This window comes from Polypterus senegalus, chromosome 10 (genome assembly GCF_016835505.1).
Source record: "Polypterus senegalus isolate Bchr_013 chromosome 10, ASM1683550v1, whole genome shotgun sequence".
In the NCBI taxonomy this organism is placed as follows: domain Eukaryota; kingdom Metazoa; phylum Chordata; class Cladistia; order Polypteriformes; family Polypteridae; genus Polypterus; species Polypterus senegalus.
In genome coordinates this window covers 85,714,418-85,737,709 of record NC_053163.1, presented here as the reverse complement: position 1 = coordinate 85,737,709, position 23,292 = coordinate 85,714,418, and the positions used below count along the sequence as shown (strand labels likewise).

At 36.8% G+C, this 23,292-nt stretch overlaps 1 protein-coding gene across 3 annotated transcripts in view; it reads left to right on the top strand.

The window, feature by feature from the left end:
- Positions 1 to 23,292, top strand: part of ocrl (OCRL inositol polyphosphate-5-phosphatase) — an 88,346-nt gene that overhangs the window by 34,046 nt on the left and 31,008 nt on the right. For all 3 annotated transcript variants that reach the window (XM_039766063.1, XM_039766062.1, XM_039766064.1), the window contains 8 exons: positions 2,777 to 2,875; positions 8,062 to 8,293; positions 8,971 to 9,117; positions 15,911 to 16,012; positions 16,438 to 16,552; positions 19,477 to 19,593; positions 20,150 to 20,331; positions 22,304 to 22,415. In XM_039766063.1, coding sequence (XP_039621997.1) covers positions 2,777 to 2,875; positions 8,062 to 8,293; positions 8,971 to 9,117; positions 15,911 to 16,012; positions 16,438 to 16,552; positions 19,477 to 19,593; positions 20,150 to 20,331; positions 22,304 to 22,415 — 1,106 coding nt within the window. The remainder of the gene's footprint in view (positions 1 to 2,776; positions 2,876 to 8,061; positions 8,294 to 8,970; positions 9,118 to 15,910; positions 16,013 to 16,437; positions 16,553 to 19,476; positions 19,594 to 20,149; positions 20,332 to 22,303; positions 22,416 to 23,292) is intronic.

The following is a 23,292-nucleotide window of genomic DNA, read 5'->3' as shown; positions in this document are numbered from 1 at the left end:
TCATTTATTTTGAAATCAGTGCTTTGTTAAAAAGATGCAATAGGATTCAGTTTGTTTAAAACTGTCTGAAGATTTGATCTGGGCGACGGCTCTGCCACAAGCTGTTTTTCTAAGTGCTTAACCAGTTGTGTAAAAGTATCATATCACATCTGATTCTGTCAAATTTATTCTTAAACTTAAGACCTCTAACTGTTGTTTAATGCTATAACCTTCTGATTAAACCAAATAGAAAATGAATCTACTTGGGATTTCAGTTGTCCAAGTACCACTAGAACATTTTTTTAAGTTGGTGTTTGTTCTTGCTCTAGCCACTACTGCAGCCATTGCCGTAATAATAAAGTATAGCCAACCCGCGGCGTACCATATGCTGCATAATCAGGCCGGTTTTTTAATGATTTTTAAGCACAGGGAGAAAATTAACATTTGAAAAATCGGTAATGTAATAAATCAGCAAGAAAAGCAACATTGTAACAATGCACAGAACGAACCAACACACAATTGTCCGCGACTGAAAACTGGCGGACCGCCCTCGCGCCTTCTCCTGCCTGATGGAGGGATGGGAGTGCACGGTGCGGAGGGTGGAACGGGAGGAGAGGAAGAGGACGTCCATTCAGCTCCGTCCGTCATGCTAGTCTGCTGATTTCTCGTTCAGTATGCACTACCCTCTCATGTGCCCACCTCCAACTCGTCACTTGAGTCGTCGTCTTTAGACAGTCCAGATGCACCTGTGACTGACGTAGACGTTTCATTGCTCTGTGTGGTTTTGGCTGCTTTTCTATATATAATCCACCAAGACACCCGACCACGGTATTAGCGAGGTGGGAGGGGGGTGTGTGCAAAGGGTAGGGACGCAACCAGTGGGAGCGTACGAGTCCCACTTAGTGGGAATTTCACGGTTTGCAGCCCGAATGGGGTTCAATGGCTTACCCACGCCTCTCTGCGCTGGGTAGACACACGCTCAATGTCATGCATAATTATTTATTGAATGCTAAACACTTCTGGAAAGACACGGTTGTCTAAAACGGGTTGATGTGAGAATACAACAGTAAGCAAATGAAAAGATGGAACTCTGGAGAGAGCAAAATACAACACAATAGTGAACCCGCAGCATAACAAACGCCACCTAATTTTTTATTGATGGTTGAACACTTCTGGAAAGACACAGTTGTCTAAAAAGGGAGGGTTTAAGGATACAACAGAAAGTGAATGAAAAGATGGAACTCGAGACTTTTCATTGCTCTGTGTGGTTTTGGCTGCCTTTCTATATATAATCCACCAAGACACCCGACCACGGTAGTAGCGAGGAGGGAGGGGGGTGTGAACAAAATGCAGGAGCATCTAAGAAGACGCATGTTTGTCGCGAATGCGAATTGCTGTATGTAGCGTGTAAAACATTTTGCCATGGTGCACGCGGTCATGCGTCGTAACCGAAAACTCGGTTTTTAAAGACTGCTTACTTCATTGTGTTTTAACCTCAGTTGTAAAGGATCTCATGGGATACCCCTCGCAAACCGTTTCACATGCTGCATATGGCGATTCACCTCCGCGAGAAACATGCCTCTATGAACAGTCAACGGAGCTCGGAGGTGCATGACATTAACCTGACCTGCACTGCATGTGGCCTCAACGACAGACGAATATAAATGTGTCGTCGTGTCCGAGTTGGTGGGCGTGGCCCTGCGAGTTGTCGTTGTATCCAGTGGTCTTGGAGTTGGTGGCCGTGGCTCCTTCCTGCGTGCGCCATAGGTGTCTCACTTGTCGGCGGCTTAGTGAATCCACGCCCCTTCCGGCATGCTTTCCGTGGTTGTCTTACCTTAGTGGATTATTTATATAGATAATAGCTTCATTAACCTAAGTTCAAATATATTCATATATTTGCTTATTTTTAATTTGAATAATCAGGGAAGCAAGTATTATGTAAGGCTTCTGTTGTTTGGATTAATTTTTAGATTGTATTTCTTTGCACTACAGTATATCCTATAGTGGCACCCTTTGTAAAGAAAAAAAAAAATCAAAAGTTAAATGTTGCTTATTTGCAAATAATAAATATTTATATATTGTGTAAAATTTTAATTAAATGATCACTTTTTTGATAATTATTCTGTGGTTTGTCAATTTATAAGATTAATGCTGGATATCAATAAATAATGAGATTATGAAATATTTAGATGCTACACCTGAGCCATAGGCCACAGCTTTTGTGATAATAGTTCAGTTGTTCTGTATTCTATGCCAAGCAAAACATAATAAAAATACCATTCTTGTATTGGAATTTAAAGCAGATATTTTTTCATGGTATCTCATGTTAAAGCTCCATCATGTTTTAAATCTGTTTCACAGGAAATATTGAACTGAAGCTATCGCTAATCAAATCACAATTGCAATATCTGTCTGAAAAATCACAGTTAAATGTTTTCCCCAACTCATTCAGCCCTACTTTCAATTCATATTCTGATGGAAACTGAATGGACCAAATGTACCATTTGTGCAGGGTAATTTTTTCTTTAAGCTTTGAGGATGTCATCTAGACTTTTGTGTAGTAATTTAGTAATTTTAATGCCTTTTGAGTCAAATTCATCTTTAATTTGTTATTCAGATAGCATAATTACAAAGTCAGTTTATGCAGGCTCAGGCTCAAATTAATGTAATTAGAGTGATACTGCATTTTTATTTATTATCTTTAAAGCAAATTGCATTAAACATTTGAAATCTTGGTTTACTGATAACATATACCAATGTTATGATTTTTTTTTTTTTGGTCTTTTATTGTTTGTAGCTTTATCTACACGCCATGTTTCTTCACAAATGGAATCCTTTACTTTGCCATCGCAGATGGGACATGTGTCACAACTGAAGTCTGGAAGCAGTAATATAGGTATCTATTTAGTCTCTTCAGATATATACTGTGTTTGTATGTATGTGTGTATCTTTACTTATGCATTTGACCCATTTTTTTATATAAAAATAAGGAAAGCTAACTAATTCAATTCTATTCTTTGTGAAACAAAGAATAGCTGATCAGTTGCTGACTTGTAGGAGGTTCTGATTCTAATGTGGGAAAATATTTGGATGAAGGGCTTGAAGTAACAGAAGTCAATTTCCAACAGTGGGTATGGATTTACCAAATAAGAAGCTTTCCTGCCTATGATATGCAGTTATATCTGTACCGATACACATTAAACAAAGTATTCTGGATATTTTGGAGTGCCTTATGTTGTATATCACAACATTCTGTCCACAGTGGATCCCATAACCCCTTAGCTTTATAGCATTCAGGAACCCCTAAGATGGCTTACAATGAAGAGATATGCCTTTTGACAGTGTGGTACCAGGACAGCAATCTCACCCTTAATGTAAGCATAGCCAAGTGATTAATCATAGACTTAAGTAAGCAGAGGGCAAAAACACTTCAGTCATTTTTGTCTGGAACCTGTGTGCATCTCCAGCTTTAGATGTCTTCCTATCACAATTACTGATGACGGAATCTAGACACATTTCATCTTGGGTATTGTCAATAGGACTTACCAACATCTTAATTTCCTTATGTGGAAATATCTAATTTTGGATGTTGTCAAATTCTGATACTGATAAAACACAGCTTGGATTTTGTGAGGAAGGCTTGCCATTAACTTCCTCATATTTTTTTGGGGGATGGTGGGGCGTGTGCCTGGGTATCTCTTCTATGTATAGCAACCTTATAGGTGCACAGTTGACTTTATTTTCACTGACTGCCTTACCTCCTGGTATAGCTCTTTTGCACCCCTGGACTGCAAATTGCTAAAGAAATAGGGTTTGCTCCGAGTAGTGGAACACCACTTCTGTTCAGAACATGAAATATACATCCCAGTCTTACAAATTAAGTGTTTTAATAGGTCTGTTTTTTTCTGTTGGGTTTATTGTATTTATTGTATGGCCTGTCATAACTATTTTCACTAATCTTGGAGACCCTAAAGTAAGAGTATCATTCTTTAGTGTGCACGTGATAATAATAATAAACCCCCTCCTTGAACTGCCACCTTATCGTGGTGGAGGAGTTTGCGTGTCCCAATGATCTTAGGAGCTCTGTTGTCTGGGGCTTTATTGTCCTCGGGGAATCCTGTGGGGGGTGCTCCGGGAGTATGGGGTACCGGACCCCTTGATAAGAGCTGTTCGGTTCCCCTACAACCGGTGTCAGAGCTTGGTCCACATTGCTGGCAGTAAGTCGAACCCGTTTCCAGTGAGAGTTGGACACAGCCAGGGCTGCCCTTTGTCACTGATTCTGTTCATAACTTTTATGGACAGAATTTCTAGGCGCAGCCAGGGTGTTGAGGGGGTCCGGTGTGGTGGACTCAGGATTGGGTCACTGCTTTTTGCAGATGATGTTGTCCTGTTTGCTTCATCAGGCCGTGATCTTCAGCTCTCTCTGAATCGGTTCACAGCTGAGTGTAAAGCGGCTGGGATGGGAATCGGCACCTCCAAATCTGAGACCATGGTCCTCAGCCGGAAAAGGGTGGTGTGCCATCTCAGGGTTGGGGGAGAGATCCTGCCCCAAGTGGAGGAGTTCAAGTATCTTGGGGTCTTGTTCACGAGTGAGGGAAGAATGGAGCGTGAGATCGACAGGTGGATCGGTGCAGCATCCGCAGTGATGCGGGCTGTGCATCGGTCTGTCGTGGTGAAAAAGGAGCTGAGCCGTAAGGCAATGCTCTCAATTTACCAGATGATCTACGTTCCTTCCCTCACCTATGGATATGAACTATGGGTAGTGACCGAAAGAACGAGATCACGAATACAAGCGGCTGAAATGAGTTTCCTCCACAGGGTGTCTGGGCTTTCCCTTAAAGATAGGGTGAGAAGCTCAGTCATCCGGGAGGGGCTTAGAGTAGAGCCGCTGCTCCTCCGCATCGAGAGGAGTCAGATGAGGTGGCTCGGACATCTGATCAGGATACCTCCTGGACGCCTCCCTGGGGAGGTGTTCCGGGCCCCTCCAACCGGGAGGAGGCCCCGGGGAAGACCCAGGACACGCTGAAGGGACTATGTCTCCCGGCTGGCCTGGGAACGCCTTGGGATTCTCCCGGAAGTGGTAGAAGAAGTGGCCGGGGAGAGGGAAGTCTGGACCTCTCTGCTCAAGCTGCTGCCCCCACGACCCGACCTCGGATAAGCGGAAGAAGATGGATGGGTGATGATAATCTTGAATTAAAATTAAAATGCAAGACTGTGATAGCTGACTTGATAGAAACAAGAACTCTGATACATTCTGATAATTCAGTCAGGGCTGATGATGATTCTTCAGTTTTCATTGCAGGTCCTCCTAACTTTCTTGGGACTGGTGGCAGGTTCACAATTTAGAGAGGTGTGGGTTTTGTTAGTTGAAAAGATACAGTATTTGTGACCAGAGTGCTCTCAAAACCTCCAGTTTGCTGTACTAGTCATTTGTGCATTTTTCAATGTGATCACACCACATCTAGCCCTTTGGAACTATTGCCAAGTTCTTTTGCACTGATTTGGGGTTTACCCTTGATGCTTTCTCAGGTCTGACATTCTTATTTTTTAGTCCTTACTTTTGGGATTTTTGTATTGCTTGTGCTGGAACCCACCATAATTATGGGAAAACTAAAAATAGCCATAGTGGTGGGTTTAAGATCCAGGCAGTTGACATTGTACGTGTGACCTTTAGAGTATGTTCTTGTGACTCTGCTTGTTGTGATCTCTGGGGGACATCTTTTTCATCCTATCCCTAAGTGGAGAATAATTCCAGGGAGTCAAAATAATCTGAAAAAGTTGTGTTTCTTAAATATACACACAAAGAGAAGTAAAATATTGATCAAAAAATATGTAAAGACACCCTCCCAGAGAGCTGTTGAATCACTTTCTGTATTCTGTATCTACTTAAAATTCCACAGCAAATCTCTCTTAACTCCTATTTATTTTATCAATCACTCTGTCTTTAATGACTCTGGCCTCTCTCTAGCCTGTTAAGTGTTTTTTTCTTTTTTCTTCCGATCCTGACTCTACAACCATTTAAACCCTGGTATTGGAGGGGCTTTCAGATCCCTCTTGGGGTCACTTCCAGCATAGGCCCTTAAGTACTTCCGGATTCATGGGCAGCTCTGTAATTAAGACATGTACAGCTTCTTTCCTGACTCTGTGTCCCTGTACCCCTTCACCATCTTTAGCTTTCAGAGTGCTAGATCTCTTTTGCAGTGATGTCCTCCTCATTGAAAGAGTAAACACAGTTTAGTGTGTCCTGTTTTGAAAATACTGTATGCGCACTGTTCTATACCATCTGCCTTCTTCTGTTTCTCTACCAACTACTCTCCTTGATTGCGTAGCACTGTGACAGGGCCCCTGGCAATACCGTTACTTTTGCACAGACATGAGTTATTTTTGCCAATGCAGATTCCCCTCTGTTTCCTGTTGCTCTGCATTGTGTCACTGCTTTTTAATTTTCCATTTCCCTGCAGTTCAGTTGAATACCTATGCACACACCACAAAAAGAGAGCATTAGAATTCATATTTCCTGTTTTCAATATGGATTTGGCAACAAAGTATACTTTGTTGAATGTCAATAGAATGCAGCTGTGAAATTTTGATATTTGAAAAGTATTTATATGCCCTGCCCAAATGAAGATACATTTCCAATGAGAGAGAAAATGCACAATTCCATATAATTACAAAATAACAACTTTCTTGGAGCAATTACTATCCTGTAAAAAAAAAATCTTACTTGAATAAATCGCACCTTGATTGTTTTTATTTTCTAAAACTATTTTTTTTTGTTTACTCATTACTTTTTTTTGTTGAAGTGTAATTCTAAACTTTTTGTGTGTTAATATTGTGTGGAATTACACAGTAAAATATACAAATGTAAAACTAGTTGTGCTGTACTGACATGAGCATATTCCTTTATATACTAATTAATCCTTATTATTCTGCCTACCTACCAACCAACGAACCTACCAATCATGCTTTAGTTCTTTATGTCTGAAATATTTATTTCACTACTTGTTTATCAAAAACTTAAAACAAACACCCAGAAAATCTAGTTACAAACATTATTCGACTTCAATCTAACATCCTAGTCAGGCAGTGTATAATATATAAAGAGCTTTTCTTTTTCTTCCAGATTTGTTGTCCAACATAGTTAGCGACTATCTTGTACTAACTTTCTCAAATTTTTACAGGACTGGGGAAAAAGTCAAGAAAGTAATAATTTTCATTAACACAATGACAGTCATCAATTTTTTGTTAATCTTCTGTAAACTAGCTGTTTTTTTGCAGGTGCTATTACAGTTTTGCTTCCAGAAATGTCTTGTAGTTCTGTGGCAGTGTAATTGACTACAAGGTGGTATATTGTTCCATGTGAAAACAGATTTTTCAGTTCATTTTGGTCGAAGTGGAGAAAGAATGATACAATACTCTTATTAAAATAAGTTCTTTGTGTCCAGGATTGGCTGATGAAAGGTTTCCATTCCCTGATTTGAAAATAAAATGCTTTCTAAAAAAATTGTGGACCTGCACTTTGTTTTGTGAAAATCCTTTCCCATTTTGAGGAAATGTCATCTACTAAAAAGCGAAAGCTAAATTGAAAGAGATCCCTCCTCCCTAACTGCCCTTAACAAAAACATCTTTTTAATTTATTTATCTATATTGAACACTATTCCAAAGGTCTTTACAAGTACAGTATAGAGCTATACACTATTAACAAATATTTGTTTATTATTGAAGCAGAGCCAATGTAATCTCAGGAATAAATTTGCAATTTTGTTATTTAAAATTAAATGGCAGTACTTTTTAAGGTTGCTTGTTGCCCTAAATTTTAATTAATTTACAGTTCTTGATTTATTAAACGTAAAGTAAATGAAGGACTGTGTCAGGTTATAGTGTCAAAAGGAAGAATAAAAAGTAAAGGTTATTAGCATGCTGAAAAATAGAAAAAAAAGTTCAAGGGACAACAATTTGGTGGTGGATTTTTGCCTACTTGATTTAATGAAGTATTTTGTGTTGCATTGTAAATTAGCTTTTATTTTTTATAATTAACATTGGTTGTATTTATTTTTTGCCTCTTTAAATCTGCTTTTTCAGGTTTAGCATTTGAAGACAATTTTAGTGATATTTTGAAAGTAGAGCAAAAAAAGAACCAGCAAAATCGGTTGAGTGCTCCTCGAGACCCACCACCAGTACCTGCTCATAAAGAATCTTTGCTACCTGTTCCTCCTAGGAGAGGACAGCAATCAAACTCTTTTAATTTTCAAAAAGAAACAACTTATCCTTCAGCAGCAAAAGACTGTCCCGCTTCTGCTACAACTGATAAAGAGTAAGTACTCATGTTGATTGCTTATATTTTAAAGGATAAATAAGTGTTCCTAAATTGTAAATTAAACTCTAGAGGCAGAGTTTAAAATAGAAAAATGCATTACACATTGCATTACACATAACTATGAATACATTGAGCAGTCAAACTTTTATTGATCTCAAACCAGGACAAAGAAAATGTTAAATATGTTAGGGTAATTCTTAACTTTGCATTAACATTAGCAGTAGTTTCTCATAATACTGTTTAACGTTCTGTTCAGAATGAAATTAAATCCTGAAAGATTTATGAAATTGTATCTGGGTACATACACTATCTTGCTTACATGTATTTAACTGAACAAAATATTCTTCATGTTTATTTGATACTCAAAATCTGTGACAGTCACCTTGCTAACCTACTGCACAGATTTATATTGTGAAGATATATGAATAGAAACTTGGTTAGGTTAAAATACACAAGATTGTCTCTTTTTCTGGTGTCTTATTAGGTCCAGGAATTGTGTGTTGTTCATATTTTCTTGGTTATATATACTAAGAAATGTAAAGCAGTTATTTAACCTATTTACTGAATATTTCTAGAGAAAGAAAATGGTATAGAGGGAGGACATTTTTTGTGACACAATTACTAAAAATCAAAGTGTTATTGCTTATCTTCCCTTCTTTTCTGTCTCATTTCAGTGGATATGCACAAGAAAATGTTCCTCAGATATCCGGTACAATGAGAAAGCTATTTGTTCCTTCAAATCATATGGGACAGAGAGAAGGATTAATCAAGCATATATTAAAAAAGAAGGAAAAGGAGTATGTAAACATTCAGCATTTTAGGTGAGACCTGCTTTAAAACCAGCTGTAATAATGGCTCTTCATGTGATTTGGATAGTTAATATATATAGCTTAATAAAGCTATTAAACAGTCTAGAGACTGGTGGAAACATTTGGTAGATTGTTTACAAGTGAAGATGGTGCCAGATTATATTTCTGGAAAAGTGATTTTTAATTAGGGATGGTATATTACAGGTACGGTTATTTTTGTTCATTTGAACAAATATCTAATCTATCTGTGTTCAGATCTGAGTAGCATTTTCTTATAGAAACCTAAAAAAAATTTAAAGCCATATATATCTTCTAGAGCTGAAAGAGGTTGCTTTGTACAGAATAACTTGTTTAGCCTGGCTGCTTTACCAGAGCCTGGAGCTTATACTTTCTGTGTCCGTGTGAGTTTTTCTTTAGGTACTCTAGTTTACCTTACACATCCCAGTGACACATGTTAGATTAATCAGACAGTATATAAGTAGGTCCTCTATGAGTAGAAGGATTGGTTCCTTCCTTGCACTCAGTGCACCTGGGATATGTTTCAAACTCAGTTACTCTGAACTAGGTTGATAGATTTGGTTAGGTTTACAGTGCATTTGTACTTAAATTGTCTGCATTGGTTTAAACAGCAGAACACAAGAACTATTTGAAGTTTATGAAGTGTTGGCTATGTTTTTAAATGCATTATATTAACTTATTAATTTGTAAGCCACATTAGGAGAAAGAGTGAGAGATGTAAATATGATAGTGTTTAACACCAGGGACTAGTAGGGAAAATTACATCATACAAGTGTGCTGCGTACCCAAGAATGGCATAAGGCCAGCGGTAAGAAAGGCTAGGGAAGTCTAGGTGAAAGCATATACCAGAATTTAACTTGTAACTAAGTTACTTTTAACAGTAACATTCTCCAACACTGGACATCATTAAACTAGTGCTAGTCAAACATTATGCAAGATGTATGAAAATAATATAGAAATACTGATCGAAATACAGTACACCCTCAAAATACGTAGGGGTTACGTTCGTAGAGCACCCGCAAATTGTGAAAAACCGGGAATTTTGGATGTGGTTAATGAAAAATGCCTATTTTTATAATTTAAACACTAAATATGCCCCAAAACACTTTAATTTAAAAACTCAGCTTAATACATTACCTACAAAAAGAATGTAAAGGTAAACCGGTATACTGTGCAGTACTGTACTGGTATGTTTCCCGCAGTGCTAGAATGTAAAATACAGATGTTACCGCTATATGTACTGTAATTCATGCAAGTGCGTTTTAATTGCCAGAAGCCTTAGAAGGTTCAGGGCGTTCGGCGGCATCTTGGGGCTTTAACCCTTAAACTCCCACATACTTGGGGGTTAATGCATCCCTGAATGCCAAATACTTTTTTGCTGCACTTTAAGTAAACCTCACAATTCACAAAGAAAAAATGAAATTGTAATGGAACACATTTTTTTTTTCATGCAAAGAGCATCACAATTACTGCAACACTGATCATTTTACACACTGCTAATGAACTGTAAAAACTATTTAAAAAACTACTGGAACAATATGTACAAGGTGCAACTGATGCCATGGATGAAATTCAGTAAATCACAGAGCCAACTGCACTTGAACTGGCTGCACTCAAGCACACAGAGGTAAGTACTGATTCTTGCAGGCTATTCCCAGGGACAGTGAGGCTCCAGTGCTGCAGGGTGTCATGCTTGGGTCACAGAATTTTACAGAAACACAGCAGATTTTAGAGACAGGAACTTTATTCAAACATTTCAAATAAATATGTCTCTTTCAGAAGTAAATCGAGGTCAGTGTGCAGTTAGTTCTCGATTAAAGAACAGACAAACATCATAGGGGAGCATAACAGGAGCGGCACCCCGAACAGGAGCAGAGGATGTCTTGGGGAGGAGAGAGAAACAAAGCAATCAGCCAAAAAGGACAGGTGCTCTTCATGCTTTTAAGTATGCACAGCATTGTGTGAGAAGCATATCACACGACAGAGCAGCCATAAGTAATCCCAGCAAGTACGAAACGATCCAGGACAAAACGAATAAGTACAGGTAACCCAACAGGCAGACAGACAGGAACTTGAAACACAAATTACAAAAACTTTTTTTTTTTTTTGCTTTTAGTCAGCAGCACACTTTTTAAAAGCCACACTGACATCCTTTGACCCCAACAGCCCCTGCATCCTCAGCAGAAGACCAATTAGAGCCACTGCTGGGAGTTGCAGTTTGAAATTCTATTAGGTACTTTCACCATCCCAAGCCACGTTTTTCCCTACAGTTGCTTCCTGTTCTCTCTACGGTACAGTATTACCACGAAAAAAGCCATAAAAAATTGCGGAGGATATTTGTTGTTTCCGCTAACAATTATTAGGTAGGTTCTAAGGAAAAATCCGTGAAATGACTGAGGCAGCGAACTCTGAACCGCGACTTTGCGGGGGTCTACTGTATAACATTTTGAATTTATTAAAAACATTCAACATTCCATACCATCGAGTTAAACTTAAAAAAAACTAAATTCAAATCAGCCCCCACCCATGAGAACGAGTGGAAGACTAATAGCCAGAGTAAAACTATTGAGAGTAGTAAAGAGAGAAAGGAGTCTTTACCCCCAATATAAATGCTTATTCTAAAATACAGTATTATTGATTAGGTCCTGCCATGTTTTAAAAAAAAGTTTTGAACAGATCCTCTAAGTGAGAATTTGATCTTTTCCAATTTCAAATAGTATATAACATTAGTTAACCACTGACTTAAAAGAGGTGGGATAGGATTCATCCAGTTGAGCAAGAAAGTCTCCGTACTAGTAGTGAAGTAAAGGCAATTACAGTTCGTTTATCATTTCTCCACTTTCTGCCCTTCTGAGATTACACCAAAAACAGCAGTTAATGGGTTAGGAGTGATTGTGACACCAAGGTTGTCTGATAGGCATTTAAAAATGTTTATCCAGAATAATGTTCATTTGGTACACGCCCAAAACGTGGCCTAGTGAAGCTGGAACTCAGTTGCAACGTTTACAGGTTGGATCTTGTCCTGGAAACATTTTTTAAGCAAGGTAGATGTGCTTGATTAAAGATTTTAAGTTGAATAATGGGGCTATAGTGAGTTCTGTGTGTGGCTGCCTTCCACTTAATTTCTGAAATGTTGAGTAAGAGATCCTTTTCCCATTGTACTCTGGGATTAGGGCTGGCCGATATAGACCAAAAATCCTATCTCGATATTTTTTTTAGCTGAAAGGCAATATACGATATATATCTTGATATTTTTTTCTTCCTATAAAGTAATAACAAAAAGACAGTTCTGAGTCAAAGCCACATGTCTCAAATGTCACACAGGCACTTTTATTAACATACATCTGTAGACGTACATGAGAAATGGCTCAAAAATAAACTATCGGCATATATTAAATAATGATGCTCCATGAATGAAATAAAATAATGTTCTTTTCCTGCATAACAACAGTCTCACAGCTGTGTAATTAAGAAAATGTACACAGAAAAGACACCGTAAAAATAAACAATTTCAATTCAATTTCAATTGAAGTAGAGAGTTCTTTCCTTACAAAGTGCTTCCTCCTGTGTGTAGTCATGTACAAACATCTAGGATTTTATGTAAATAACAAAACATGTAACAACTGATAAAACAAAACAAGTAACAAATTTCTTATACAGAGAAATGGCACGGATGATGCAGGCATCATCCCATTCATTTTCCAAACATTAAAAACTGTAACTTAAGAGAATGTGGAAAAAGGTGTTTATCATGTAGAGGTGCCACAGATAAAATATTCTCTAACTACATTGGTTCCATATTCTGAGTGAATGAAGGACAATTGGGTTGTTAGTATGTCGACGATACATTGTATTTTCTGGTATGCAAACCAAGAAATATAAAGCAGTACTGCAGGATTTCATTTCTATTGCAGACCAAGCTAGTGTGTGCTTATCTATTTGTGTTAATGTCCAGGTTTTTCTAGTTTGCCGCACAGTAGTAAAACTGAAAATTAGGTAGAGCCATGCCGCCTTCTGATTTAGGTTGTTGTAGGGTCACCTTTTGAATGCGTGGGTTTTTTTGAATTCCAAATAAATGAGGTTATGATTGAATCTAATTTCTTAATTTTGTTAATGTAAATGGAGATGTTTTGAAATAGGAACAGAAGCTTAGGGAGAATATTCATCTTGACAATGTTAATTCTCCATAAAGTAAGATGGAGGGTAGACCATCTGTGCAGGTCTTGTTTAATTTTGTCTATGCAAACAGCACAATTTTGTTGAAAAAGAGCTTTATATTTACTTGTGATGTTGATCCCTAGGTATTTAAACTGATCTGCAGTGATAAAAGGAAAGGTATCCAATCTAATTTTGTTTGCTAGTGAGTTCACTGGAAAAAACATACTTTTGTTCAAATTAAATTTGAGTCCAGATATCTTTTGAAATTCTTCTAGTACATTTAGGGCTGTAGGCACTGCCGTTTGTGGGTCTGATATATACAGTACCATTTCATCTGCATATAATATTTTCTGCTCAAATCCTTCTCTGAAAATCCCCTTTATATGTGATGCATTTTGATGGCTGAATGGCGATTGCATCCTTGTCTAGTACCGCATTCTAGTTTGAAGTAGTCTGAAAAAATGTTGTTAATATAAACAGAAGTTCAGGACTGGTATACTGTAGTTTGATCCATGCACATAGGGGCAAATTTATGCAAAGTGGTGAACATGTAATCCCATTCAGCCATATCAAATGCTTTTTCTGCATCCAAAGATAATATGATCTCCTGAATGTTAGACTTTATGGGTTAATATATTACATTAAAAAGGCTGTGAAGGAAACCTGGGCATCATCAAGCCCAAACCCCAACACAAACACACAAGCACAGTCCTGGGTTCAAATAAAGGTTGGCTTATTACACCACACTCCTTTATACGTTGTTATAAGCACAAAACACAGGATTTTCTCTCTCCTTACTCTAATTTCTATCACCACCGCACTACCCTCCTCCAGTCAAGTGTTGCTTCTCTACCTCCCAATTCCGCCTGGATAAGGGAATGTAGTCCCTGTTATTACAGACCCGGTGCCAGGGCGATCTCCCTGCAATGCTCTGTTGCTGTACCCGTGACCCCAGCAGGGCTTCCCTGCTAGACTACGTTTCCTGGCATGTCCTGCTGACTTACCACTGGGTGCCATTAATCAGGGCTGCTGCCATCTGGCGTGCTGGGGAATTAAAAAACCCCCAGAGATATCTTTTCTTTTTAATGGGCTGTCCATCCACCCTTTCTAGTCCTTCATTCCAGGTCTGCTCCCTCTCCTGGCCGGGATGCCGTCCAGCCCATCTGGCATCTACTAGGCATCGAAGATTGGAACCCAAATGTCTACCTTTAATAAATCCTGTTTAATTGTGTCTTGTATTGTTTAAACTGAGTAAAATATAAGGATTTATGGTAATCTCTAAATTTGTGCATTATATATTCATGGCCAACGATTCATTCTCTGTGTTGGTGATTACTGATATTGCATTGCGAACTTCCTGCTTATGGATTTGTTGCTCTGAGGTTAGCCTTCTCTCCATGTTCGTAGTAATGATGTCATGATGTAAAAATTAGTTGTTTTGTTTCTTTTGATGTCAAGAGGTTGAGTTCTGATTGCAAAGCCTGTCTTTTCCTAAAAAGTGCCTCATTTGAAAACCTGTCATGTTTTAGATCTGTTCTGGTAATTTCATTGATTAACTCTAACTCTAAGGCCTTCTTAGTTTCTGATTTATTTTTGTAGGAAAGATGTCCTCTTTAAAATGCCTTCAGAGTTTCTTAGAGTATTCCTGCGGAAACCTCAGAGGATGCATTTGTTGCTAAAAAAAATCAATTTGCTTGGATATGAATTCTGTACAGTTCTCATCAGCTAATGACGGGCTGGGTGTTGGGGTTAAGATACCAGCTGCAAGATGAGTATGTGGGGCATAGTGATGTGTGCTCCATGATCAGAGGGGCATGGTCGGAGATTACAATATCGTTGTATTTGCAAGATTTGATCATGGACAATAAATTGTTATCTCTAAAGAAGTAATCAGTTCTTCAGTAGCAATGATGTACTGGTGAGAAGAAGAATTATGCTCATAAGTATGAATTTATTAATCTCCATGGGTCTGATAAGTTATTATCAATTAAAAACTGTGTGATTATTTTTTGCAGTGTTAAATGTTGTTGCATCTGTAGCTGAAGACCTATTCAGGTCAAGATTTAAAACACAATTAAAGTCTCCGGCCATTATAATTTTGTGAGTGTCTAAGTTAGGAATGGATGCAGATACATTTTGGATGAAGTCTGTGTCATCCACATTGGGAGTGTAGATATTTATCAAAATCACTTTGCAATTAAATTACCCATAACCATCACATATCGCCCTTCAGGATCTGATACTACATCTGATGCTACAAATTAAATTGTTCTGTGAATTAAGATTCCCACACCTCTAGTTTTCTGTTTCATCCAGCTGAATGGAAACAATTATAACGAATCGTAAAATAATACTGTTCAACTCGAAAAATAGTGATCAAGCGATGATGTAATAATTGTGGCAGGCCTATGCACAATCCTGCAATGAATTATGTGGGTTATGTATGAATGAATTGAAGCTGAATGACCTCAAATGTTAAATAATTTGGTTTCCTCAGACTGCTAGCATGCCTTATGTTGAGTCATTTATGTTTGTTTATATTTGTTGGTGTAGTTTTATTCCATGCTTTGATTATTGATGTGTGCTGTTGTGATTTTATGTTTCAAGATAAGAATTATTTTTGTGTCAGGTTTTTTACAGGAACATGGAATGTAAATGGTCAGTCACCAGACAGTAAGCTAGATGCCTGGCTGGGCTGTGACCCTGAACCCCCTGATGTTTACTGTATTGGGTTAGTAATTGTTTCAGTTTTTTCTCATTTTCTTTCATTTTGGCAGTTATATAATTTCAAGTTACATTTTGAAGGTGCAAAAAAGTTATAATAATGCATAGAGATTAAACGTAAATCTAATTAAGCAGTGTTTTCTACAAACCAGTATTGGTACCATTTGATGCTTTTTAACCTTGCATGTAAACCTTTAATTTTGTCAGACAGCCCGATCCTTTAACATTGAACGGTAGTATATTTTTATACTATGTAATGTGTAACGGCAAAAACTACAGTATATTATACGTTGTAGCAAATTTATTTTATTTGTTTGCTTTATCTTTGCTCTAACATACATTTTATAGTATAAATATCTTGGACAGCTTACAGTGGCTTTGGAAGCTGCATAGAAATTATGTGGAGTACACTAGTCTTTCTTCCCCCTACAGTTTTCAAGAACTAGACTTGAGTACAGAGGCATTTTTCTATTTTGATTCTTCAAAAGAGCAGGAATGGGTTGATGCAGTAGAGGCAGCTTTGCACAGCAAAGGCAAATACAAAAAGGTGAGTAAAGGAACACTGTATTGTTGTTCAAGGCAGAAGCAGGAGGGTTGGGGCTGTGATAAGACATAATAGTGTTGGAGAGTGAAGGGATATTTACAGTATGAGCAGAGCAGGATTTTGAATAATTCACTAGAATTAAACAGTAGACAATGCCAAGCAAGATCCTTTATTTATCAAGCAGGTATTTTCTCATGTGTCACCAATGTTGATAATTAGAGCATCACATTGATGACATTAAAATGCCAGAAGGCATAAACAAATTTTCTTCATGGTTTACTTCAGAAAATAACTAACATTGGGTTTTATCAATATTCTGTTTTAACGTTAGGTTCCATTGGGATCGGTGGCTTTAGTGGGTATAAGAACTACTTTTATATTCAGTGCATGGCATGATAAAGTGTATTTGTTGTCATTTTTTTTTTCTTTTCATTTTTCATGAAATAAAAATGCATTTATTGCTAAAGGTGCAATAGAGTGTTTGGTGAATTTAAATTAAAAGCAAGCATGACTTAAAAATGAGAGAAGACTGTTCTTCTTTTGTGGCTAGTGTGTTATTTTTTTGAGCAGTATTCTTTTATATAGTTTGGAGGAAACCGCTTTGTTCCTTGTTTACAAATTTCATTCATTTGACAAGTTGAAATGAAGTTCTTTGCATATTTACACTGTTTAACTGGATATTTCAGCCTGATATACTTCAGCTTTTCAACTTTGCACTGTGTGTGGTACTCTGTTTTATCGACATCCAATACAGCCAAATTACTATACATTTTGTGGTCAAACAAGTATTTGTTGCTGACAGAGATTGACATGAGTAATTGATCGTCCCCCATGACACTCTGAAAATCTCACACCAAAGTTTTGCATCAAAACCCTTTACATCTTCTCTCACCAATCTTGGCTTATCTCCCCTTCTATCTCTCTCTCTCTTTTTCTGTGCTGCCCACAGTCTTCTGCATACAGACACTGAGGATGTTGCATTTAGTGCAATCATCACTGCAATCTTTCATTTTCTGTTTCTTTTCTTTGCCATCACAAGCTGACAAATTTTTTGGTGTCCTTCACTGAAAATGGTGTGAAGTATTGTAGCAGCCAATGCGCTGTTAGTGTTTGAAGTGTTGTATTGGGTCATAACTGTTGGGGTGCATTCAAGATATATTATCTGTACTCATTTTTATTGGTTTTGGATAGTCCGTCAAATAACTGTAAATAAATGAGTCAAACATTGGAATTGAGTCACTTTTAGCTTCATGAAATAACCATAGTAGCTAACAGCAACATGTAGACTCAATGCAGATCAGTTTTACCATCACTGCATTTCTTTACCATTGTTCTGCAGAGGCATTGCCCACCATCTTTAGCACTGGTGGTGTACAGCACCTATTGAATTAATCATTTAATTAATTAATTACATTATCTGCAACTACAAACCATGTACTACATGTAAATTACTTGTAATTATACTACAAAATCAAATATCATAAATCGCCAGATTATAATGAAAACTGGTGGTCTACATTATGTTTTAAACTTTAATAAGCAGCTATTCCTGATCTATTATTGTTTCTTCTTCTGTAGAAAGCAAATATTTACTGGGCATGATTTTAAGGCTAGTGTGAGTTAATGTAAATATGTCGTGAAATGTTTGTGTCACATTAGAGAGTTACATTTTTGATTCTAATAAACTAAGTAAACCACAGTTTTCGTCTGCCTGTTTCATAATTCATTTACCTTACACTGATAGTGTGGGTTGGCTCTATGCTCCTTCTCCGTGTCTAGGAGCCTCTTGAACCTGACACCATCGATAATGTAATCGGATGAGTGTGGCATTTGAGGACAAACATATCGGTAAAGAGAATGGTGAAAAGTACTTGAGTGCTTTTATTAAAAGACAAAACTAATAAATAATGTGTAAAAACAAAGTGCAAGTGGAGGTTAAAATTCAATGAATAGAAAATCTATTAAAAATGAGGTTAAAACATAGGAAACTATCTTTAAATCCAATAAGCCTCAGTGCCCCTTTAAAAAAAATCTGACTCCTTTTGGCTTGCCCTTTCCAGACCTTGCAGTCCATGGAGAATTCCCCCAGCACGTGCAGACAACCTTCTTCTCCTGGTCTGTGTTCCTGCTGCCCATCGTACGGCATCTGCGGGGAGCCATCGGGCCCTGGTCCGTGCTCAGAACTGCCTTTCCAGGCTCCACCCAGCTCTGTCCTCTCACCGCTGTTAATCCATTGGCTCTTCCTGGTGAGAGCACACTCCTGAGAATAGTGGTCGCTCCTTCTACTTGGACATTCAATAGGAGTGACTCCTCAGCTCTCTCCTGAGTGCCGGCCACATGTTTCTTCCTGGGGCTCCACTCCCATCCACATGTTTCCTCTCATTACACCTGCTCACTCTCTCTCATGCTCCTGTCTCTGTTTTTTTTTTTTTCCTTTTTCTTTATCCTCCCTGTTCCTGCACTCCCCTTTTATATGTTTGGGAGCAGTTGCCTGATTGCAGCCCTCGGCTGATAATGAGGCAGTTAGATCAACCGCAAGTGCCGACAAGGCAACGCATGGCTGGCCGACTGCCTCTAGCAATCCAGAGACAAACTGCCCTTGCAGATAATTGTTTGCATCTGCTCCCCTCTTCAGCGCGAGTGGGTTCATTATTTATTTATTAAAACAGCCAGTTTTTCTAAACTGTGCACCCACTATCCCACACTTATATCTGTTACTTACATCTTTTTATAGTAAAAATAAGCCACAATTCTAGTAGTAGCAGCAGTACTGTCTCACATGCAGAGTATGGTGAAATTCATATTTACATATCCAACCATGCAAAATGGAGCCAAGATGAGCATGAATGTGCTTCAAAAATAAACTAAGATGGGTCAAGCTAACTTGTGTAAACATGTATATTTATTATTAAACCATTCTTTTCAAGGTGCACCTTATTCGATTAGTGGGAATGATGCTGGTTATATATTGTAAAAAGGAACACAAAAAACATATTCGAGAGGTTGTGTCAGAATCTACAGGTACGGGAATAATGGGAAAAATGGTGAGTTCTTCTACATATTTTTGCTTTTCTTCTTCTTACCTGTGTTTTACTTTTATTGGTCTCTGAAAAACTGTACTATAAATAAGTAAAGAAATAAAGCATTAAATTACATAGTCCTATAGATTTGCAATTTTATTATGTAATATTGTGCAGATTCAGTAATAAATTTAAGTCAGTAAATAATTATAATTTTGTTTAGTCCATACTTGTATTAAGGCCATGATTTGTTTTTGACTCCAAAAGATAGAAAGTGCTGCACATTGTTTTACAGCCGAAGTGAAAACTACTCTTTTAACAAATGGTTTACAACCCTGAAACCATGCTGGGATGTGTTCTGTGTGCAGTTTTTGCATGTCCTCTCCATTGCTTAATTATGTTATATGTGGGGATTCATGTTCCTTGTTTATAGTCCACCATGCCACTTTGACTGAATGCTGGACTTGTCTCAATGTGCCTCTCATACCAGTAATGTTTTCTGACATTGTATTTGGTGTTGTGATTTTTTTTTTGTTGTTCTAATTAGAGTGCTAAAAATAATTTCTTGTGCTTTTTTCAGGGTAATAAAGGAGGTGTAGCAGTAAGGTTTGTTTTCTACAACACTAGCTTTTGCATTGTAAACTCTCATTTGGCTGCCCATGTTGAGGACTTTGAGAGACGCAATCAGGATTACAAAGATATATGTGCAAGGATAAGCTTTTATGTTACAGATCAGCCACCATTCAACATTGTCAAACATGGGTCAGTAATTTTTCTGTTCAAATTAATCCTTTCTCTCTGTCCATTTCTCCCATTACTTACCTTAAGTCAACCTAGATTGTTTGCTGTTGAAATGTTTGAAAACGATGCTTTATATATGAAGTGTATTGTACTGCTGTTGGTCATGCTTTATTTAGCGTTTCATAGGATTTCTTTTGTTATCAGCCATTTTATATTTTTCTGTAAAATAATGTTATATTCTATGACTATTGTGTAGATTTTCTATTAACATAAATAGAACATCTACAAAATTGTTTTCCATTTGTGTACACTGTGCACACTATTATCCAAAAATAGTTTAATCTACACAAGTATAACTAGGCAAAAACCATATATTCTTTTGAACATTTATTTAAATTTGCATTCACATATTAATGCCATGTGCACTCATCATACATATCATTACTGAATAGGTCAACACCATTAAGACAAACTCTTCCCCCACCATTTGTGAGTTTGTAATTCTTATACTTAAGGAAAATGTAGTAAATTGCTCAGTATACTATTGAAAGATAATTTGTAAGTCTCCAAAGACCTAGTGATTCAAAGTATGAAAACAAATACAATATTACTATAAATGGTGAATGGTGTCACTTCAGAGACAATCTGATTCAGGTGTTAAAATAAGTATATTCAAACAACAGGTGAAAATGAAAACACAAAATAAAATTAAACTGGGTAAATAAAGATGATGTTAAAATAATAGATTAAGAATATTCTAGATGAGAATTGGAAAAGACTGAATGTAATACTGAAAACTGAATTTAGGATCAATAAAAGAATCTTAAAGGTTATGAGAAATTGGGAAAAAAATGTCATTGGATGCCATAGCAAACACCAATAAACAACACAAAAAATGTTTACAAGACAATTTGAGTAGCGTTATTGATGCCCAAGGAAAATGCGATAAAAATAAAAAATGCTAATAAGCAACATAGTATTTAGAAAAGAAAAATATATGGAATGCTTAAAGCAGAAAGAAAAAAGGGCTGTGTTTTAATTTGGTTCAGTAGTCCTGAGACAGAGTAAAAAAGTTTGAAGAGTTCTGGCACACGGTGATGAGGTCAATCCCTCAAAGATCAGAGTTTGGACATACTCTAATTTATATCAGAATCTTTGTCATTAATAAAGTTGAACTTGTGGTGTGTGTTGTAGTGGATTACACTCAAATGATAAGGATAACAGATATAGATTTTTATAGTAAAAGCTATTCAAAAAGACATTCACAAGCTTAAAAACATGGTAATCAAGTTAGAAAATGCAGGTTTATGCAGACAAGTGCTACAGACAGACAAACAAACCTCCAAGCCGCCTCTTTAGCAAGCAGACTCTAGAGTTTAGATTTTAATATCTTTACAAATATATAGATATTCTAAGCAATGCACAGAAGCAATTAAAAAAAAAAAAAAGTTATTTTGTAAAAACTTGTTTATAAAGCAAAGGGACACCATGCCTCATTAGTGTATTGTACAGTATGCAGCTGTTGTCAACATACTACAAAAAAAAATAGTAGCTCTGGAATCTGAGCAGAAGAAGACAACCAAAGACGCCTTCTACTCCCTAATCTAGTTTTCAAAAATCTCAAAGGCACTGACAAAGTTCATCCAGCAAGTCTTTTAGTTAAATAGTGAATTGCATATTTGAGGTCACTAATTAAAAATTATGGGAATGACAATAAATACTTTTTGGAACAAATCAATCAGTTAAAGTGGAAACACTGACTACTATTAAAATGCCTCTGGATAAGATATTAGGATAACTTATCTTTTAGGTAACAAAAAAGCTTGCAGGATTGAATGGTCTACTACTATTTTATATAATTTCTTAATGATTATTTTTTAAAATGTGTGTGTAACTCTCTTTCAAATTATACAATATATATAATTTATTAAAATTTTGGGAACCAAGCATGCCCAATCAAATTTCAGACCCCTTTCTTTTTTTGTTTTAATAGTGTGGTCATCTGGCTTGGTGATCTAAACTACCGACTGTGCCTTCCTGATGCAACTTTGGTTAAAAACATGATTTCCCAGAACGAAATCAAGAGGCTACTAGAATATGACCAAGTAAGAAACAAAACTGAACTTCTTTTATGTGACAATAGAAAATTCTATTTAACATTTAAAAGATTCTTGAAACTGAAATCTTTACTGTAATTTCTCAATCTTAGGACACAATCAGAAAACCTCAATTTGTTATCTTTCTGGATTCACAAATATTTGCAGAATGTGACGTGCTAAACCAATTTATTTCGATAGACAGGACTTTTTTTTTTTTTTCTGATGTTTATTGCATTAATTTAGTTTTCTTCACATTTAGATAGGTAAGTAGACAGGGCAAGTTGATAGAGAGTTGGATAATACTTTATTGGTCCCAAAGGGGAAATTAAGATTTTTTTCCTCAAGTAAGTTTTCAAATGTCTTGTTATTGGTGTATTTTTTGGATAAAGTGTGAGATTTAAAAGAAAAACATCATGTGTGAAGTTCACAGTTGTGGAGAGGAAACACAGCTTTGCTGGTTTTCCATGTTCATAGTTTTTAATCGGAACAGAGTATACTTAACAGCTTCCATGCCAGGTTCAACTCATTGGAAAACACAGAATACATATTATTTTGTAGTTGCAGTTAAACACACATGTAAAAATCTGTTCAGTTTTAATTTTTTTGACCTCCAAAACAGCATTCAGCTTGTCCACTCAAATTATTCCATTATGCTTCAGTCACTGGTAAAATGACTGAATATTGTTAATACAACTATAAAACCATGTGACACATTTTTCTTTAGTTATTCATAGACATGAATATACATTTAAAATTTACCACCATGTACACTTCCCTCAATGCAGATCATCTGAAATCATCTAATGTTCATATTGAAAATCACATGCATTTTAGTATGTTAAGTTCTAGAATTACAGTATATATATATATATATATATATATA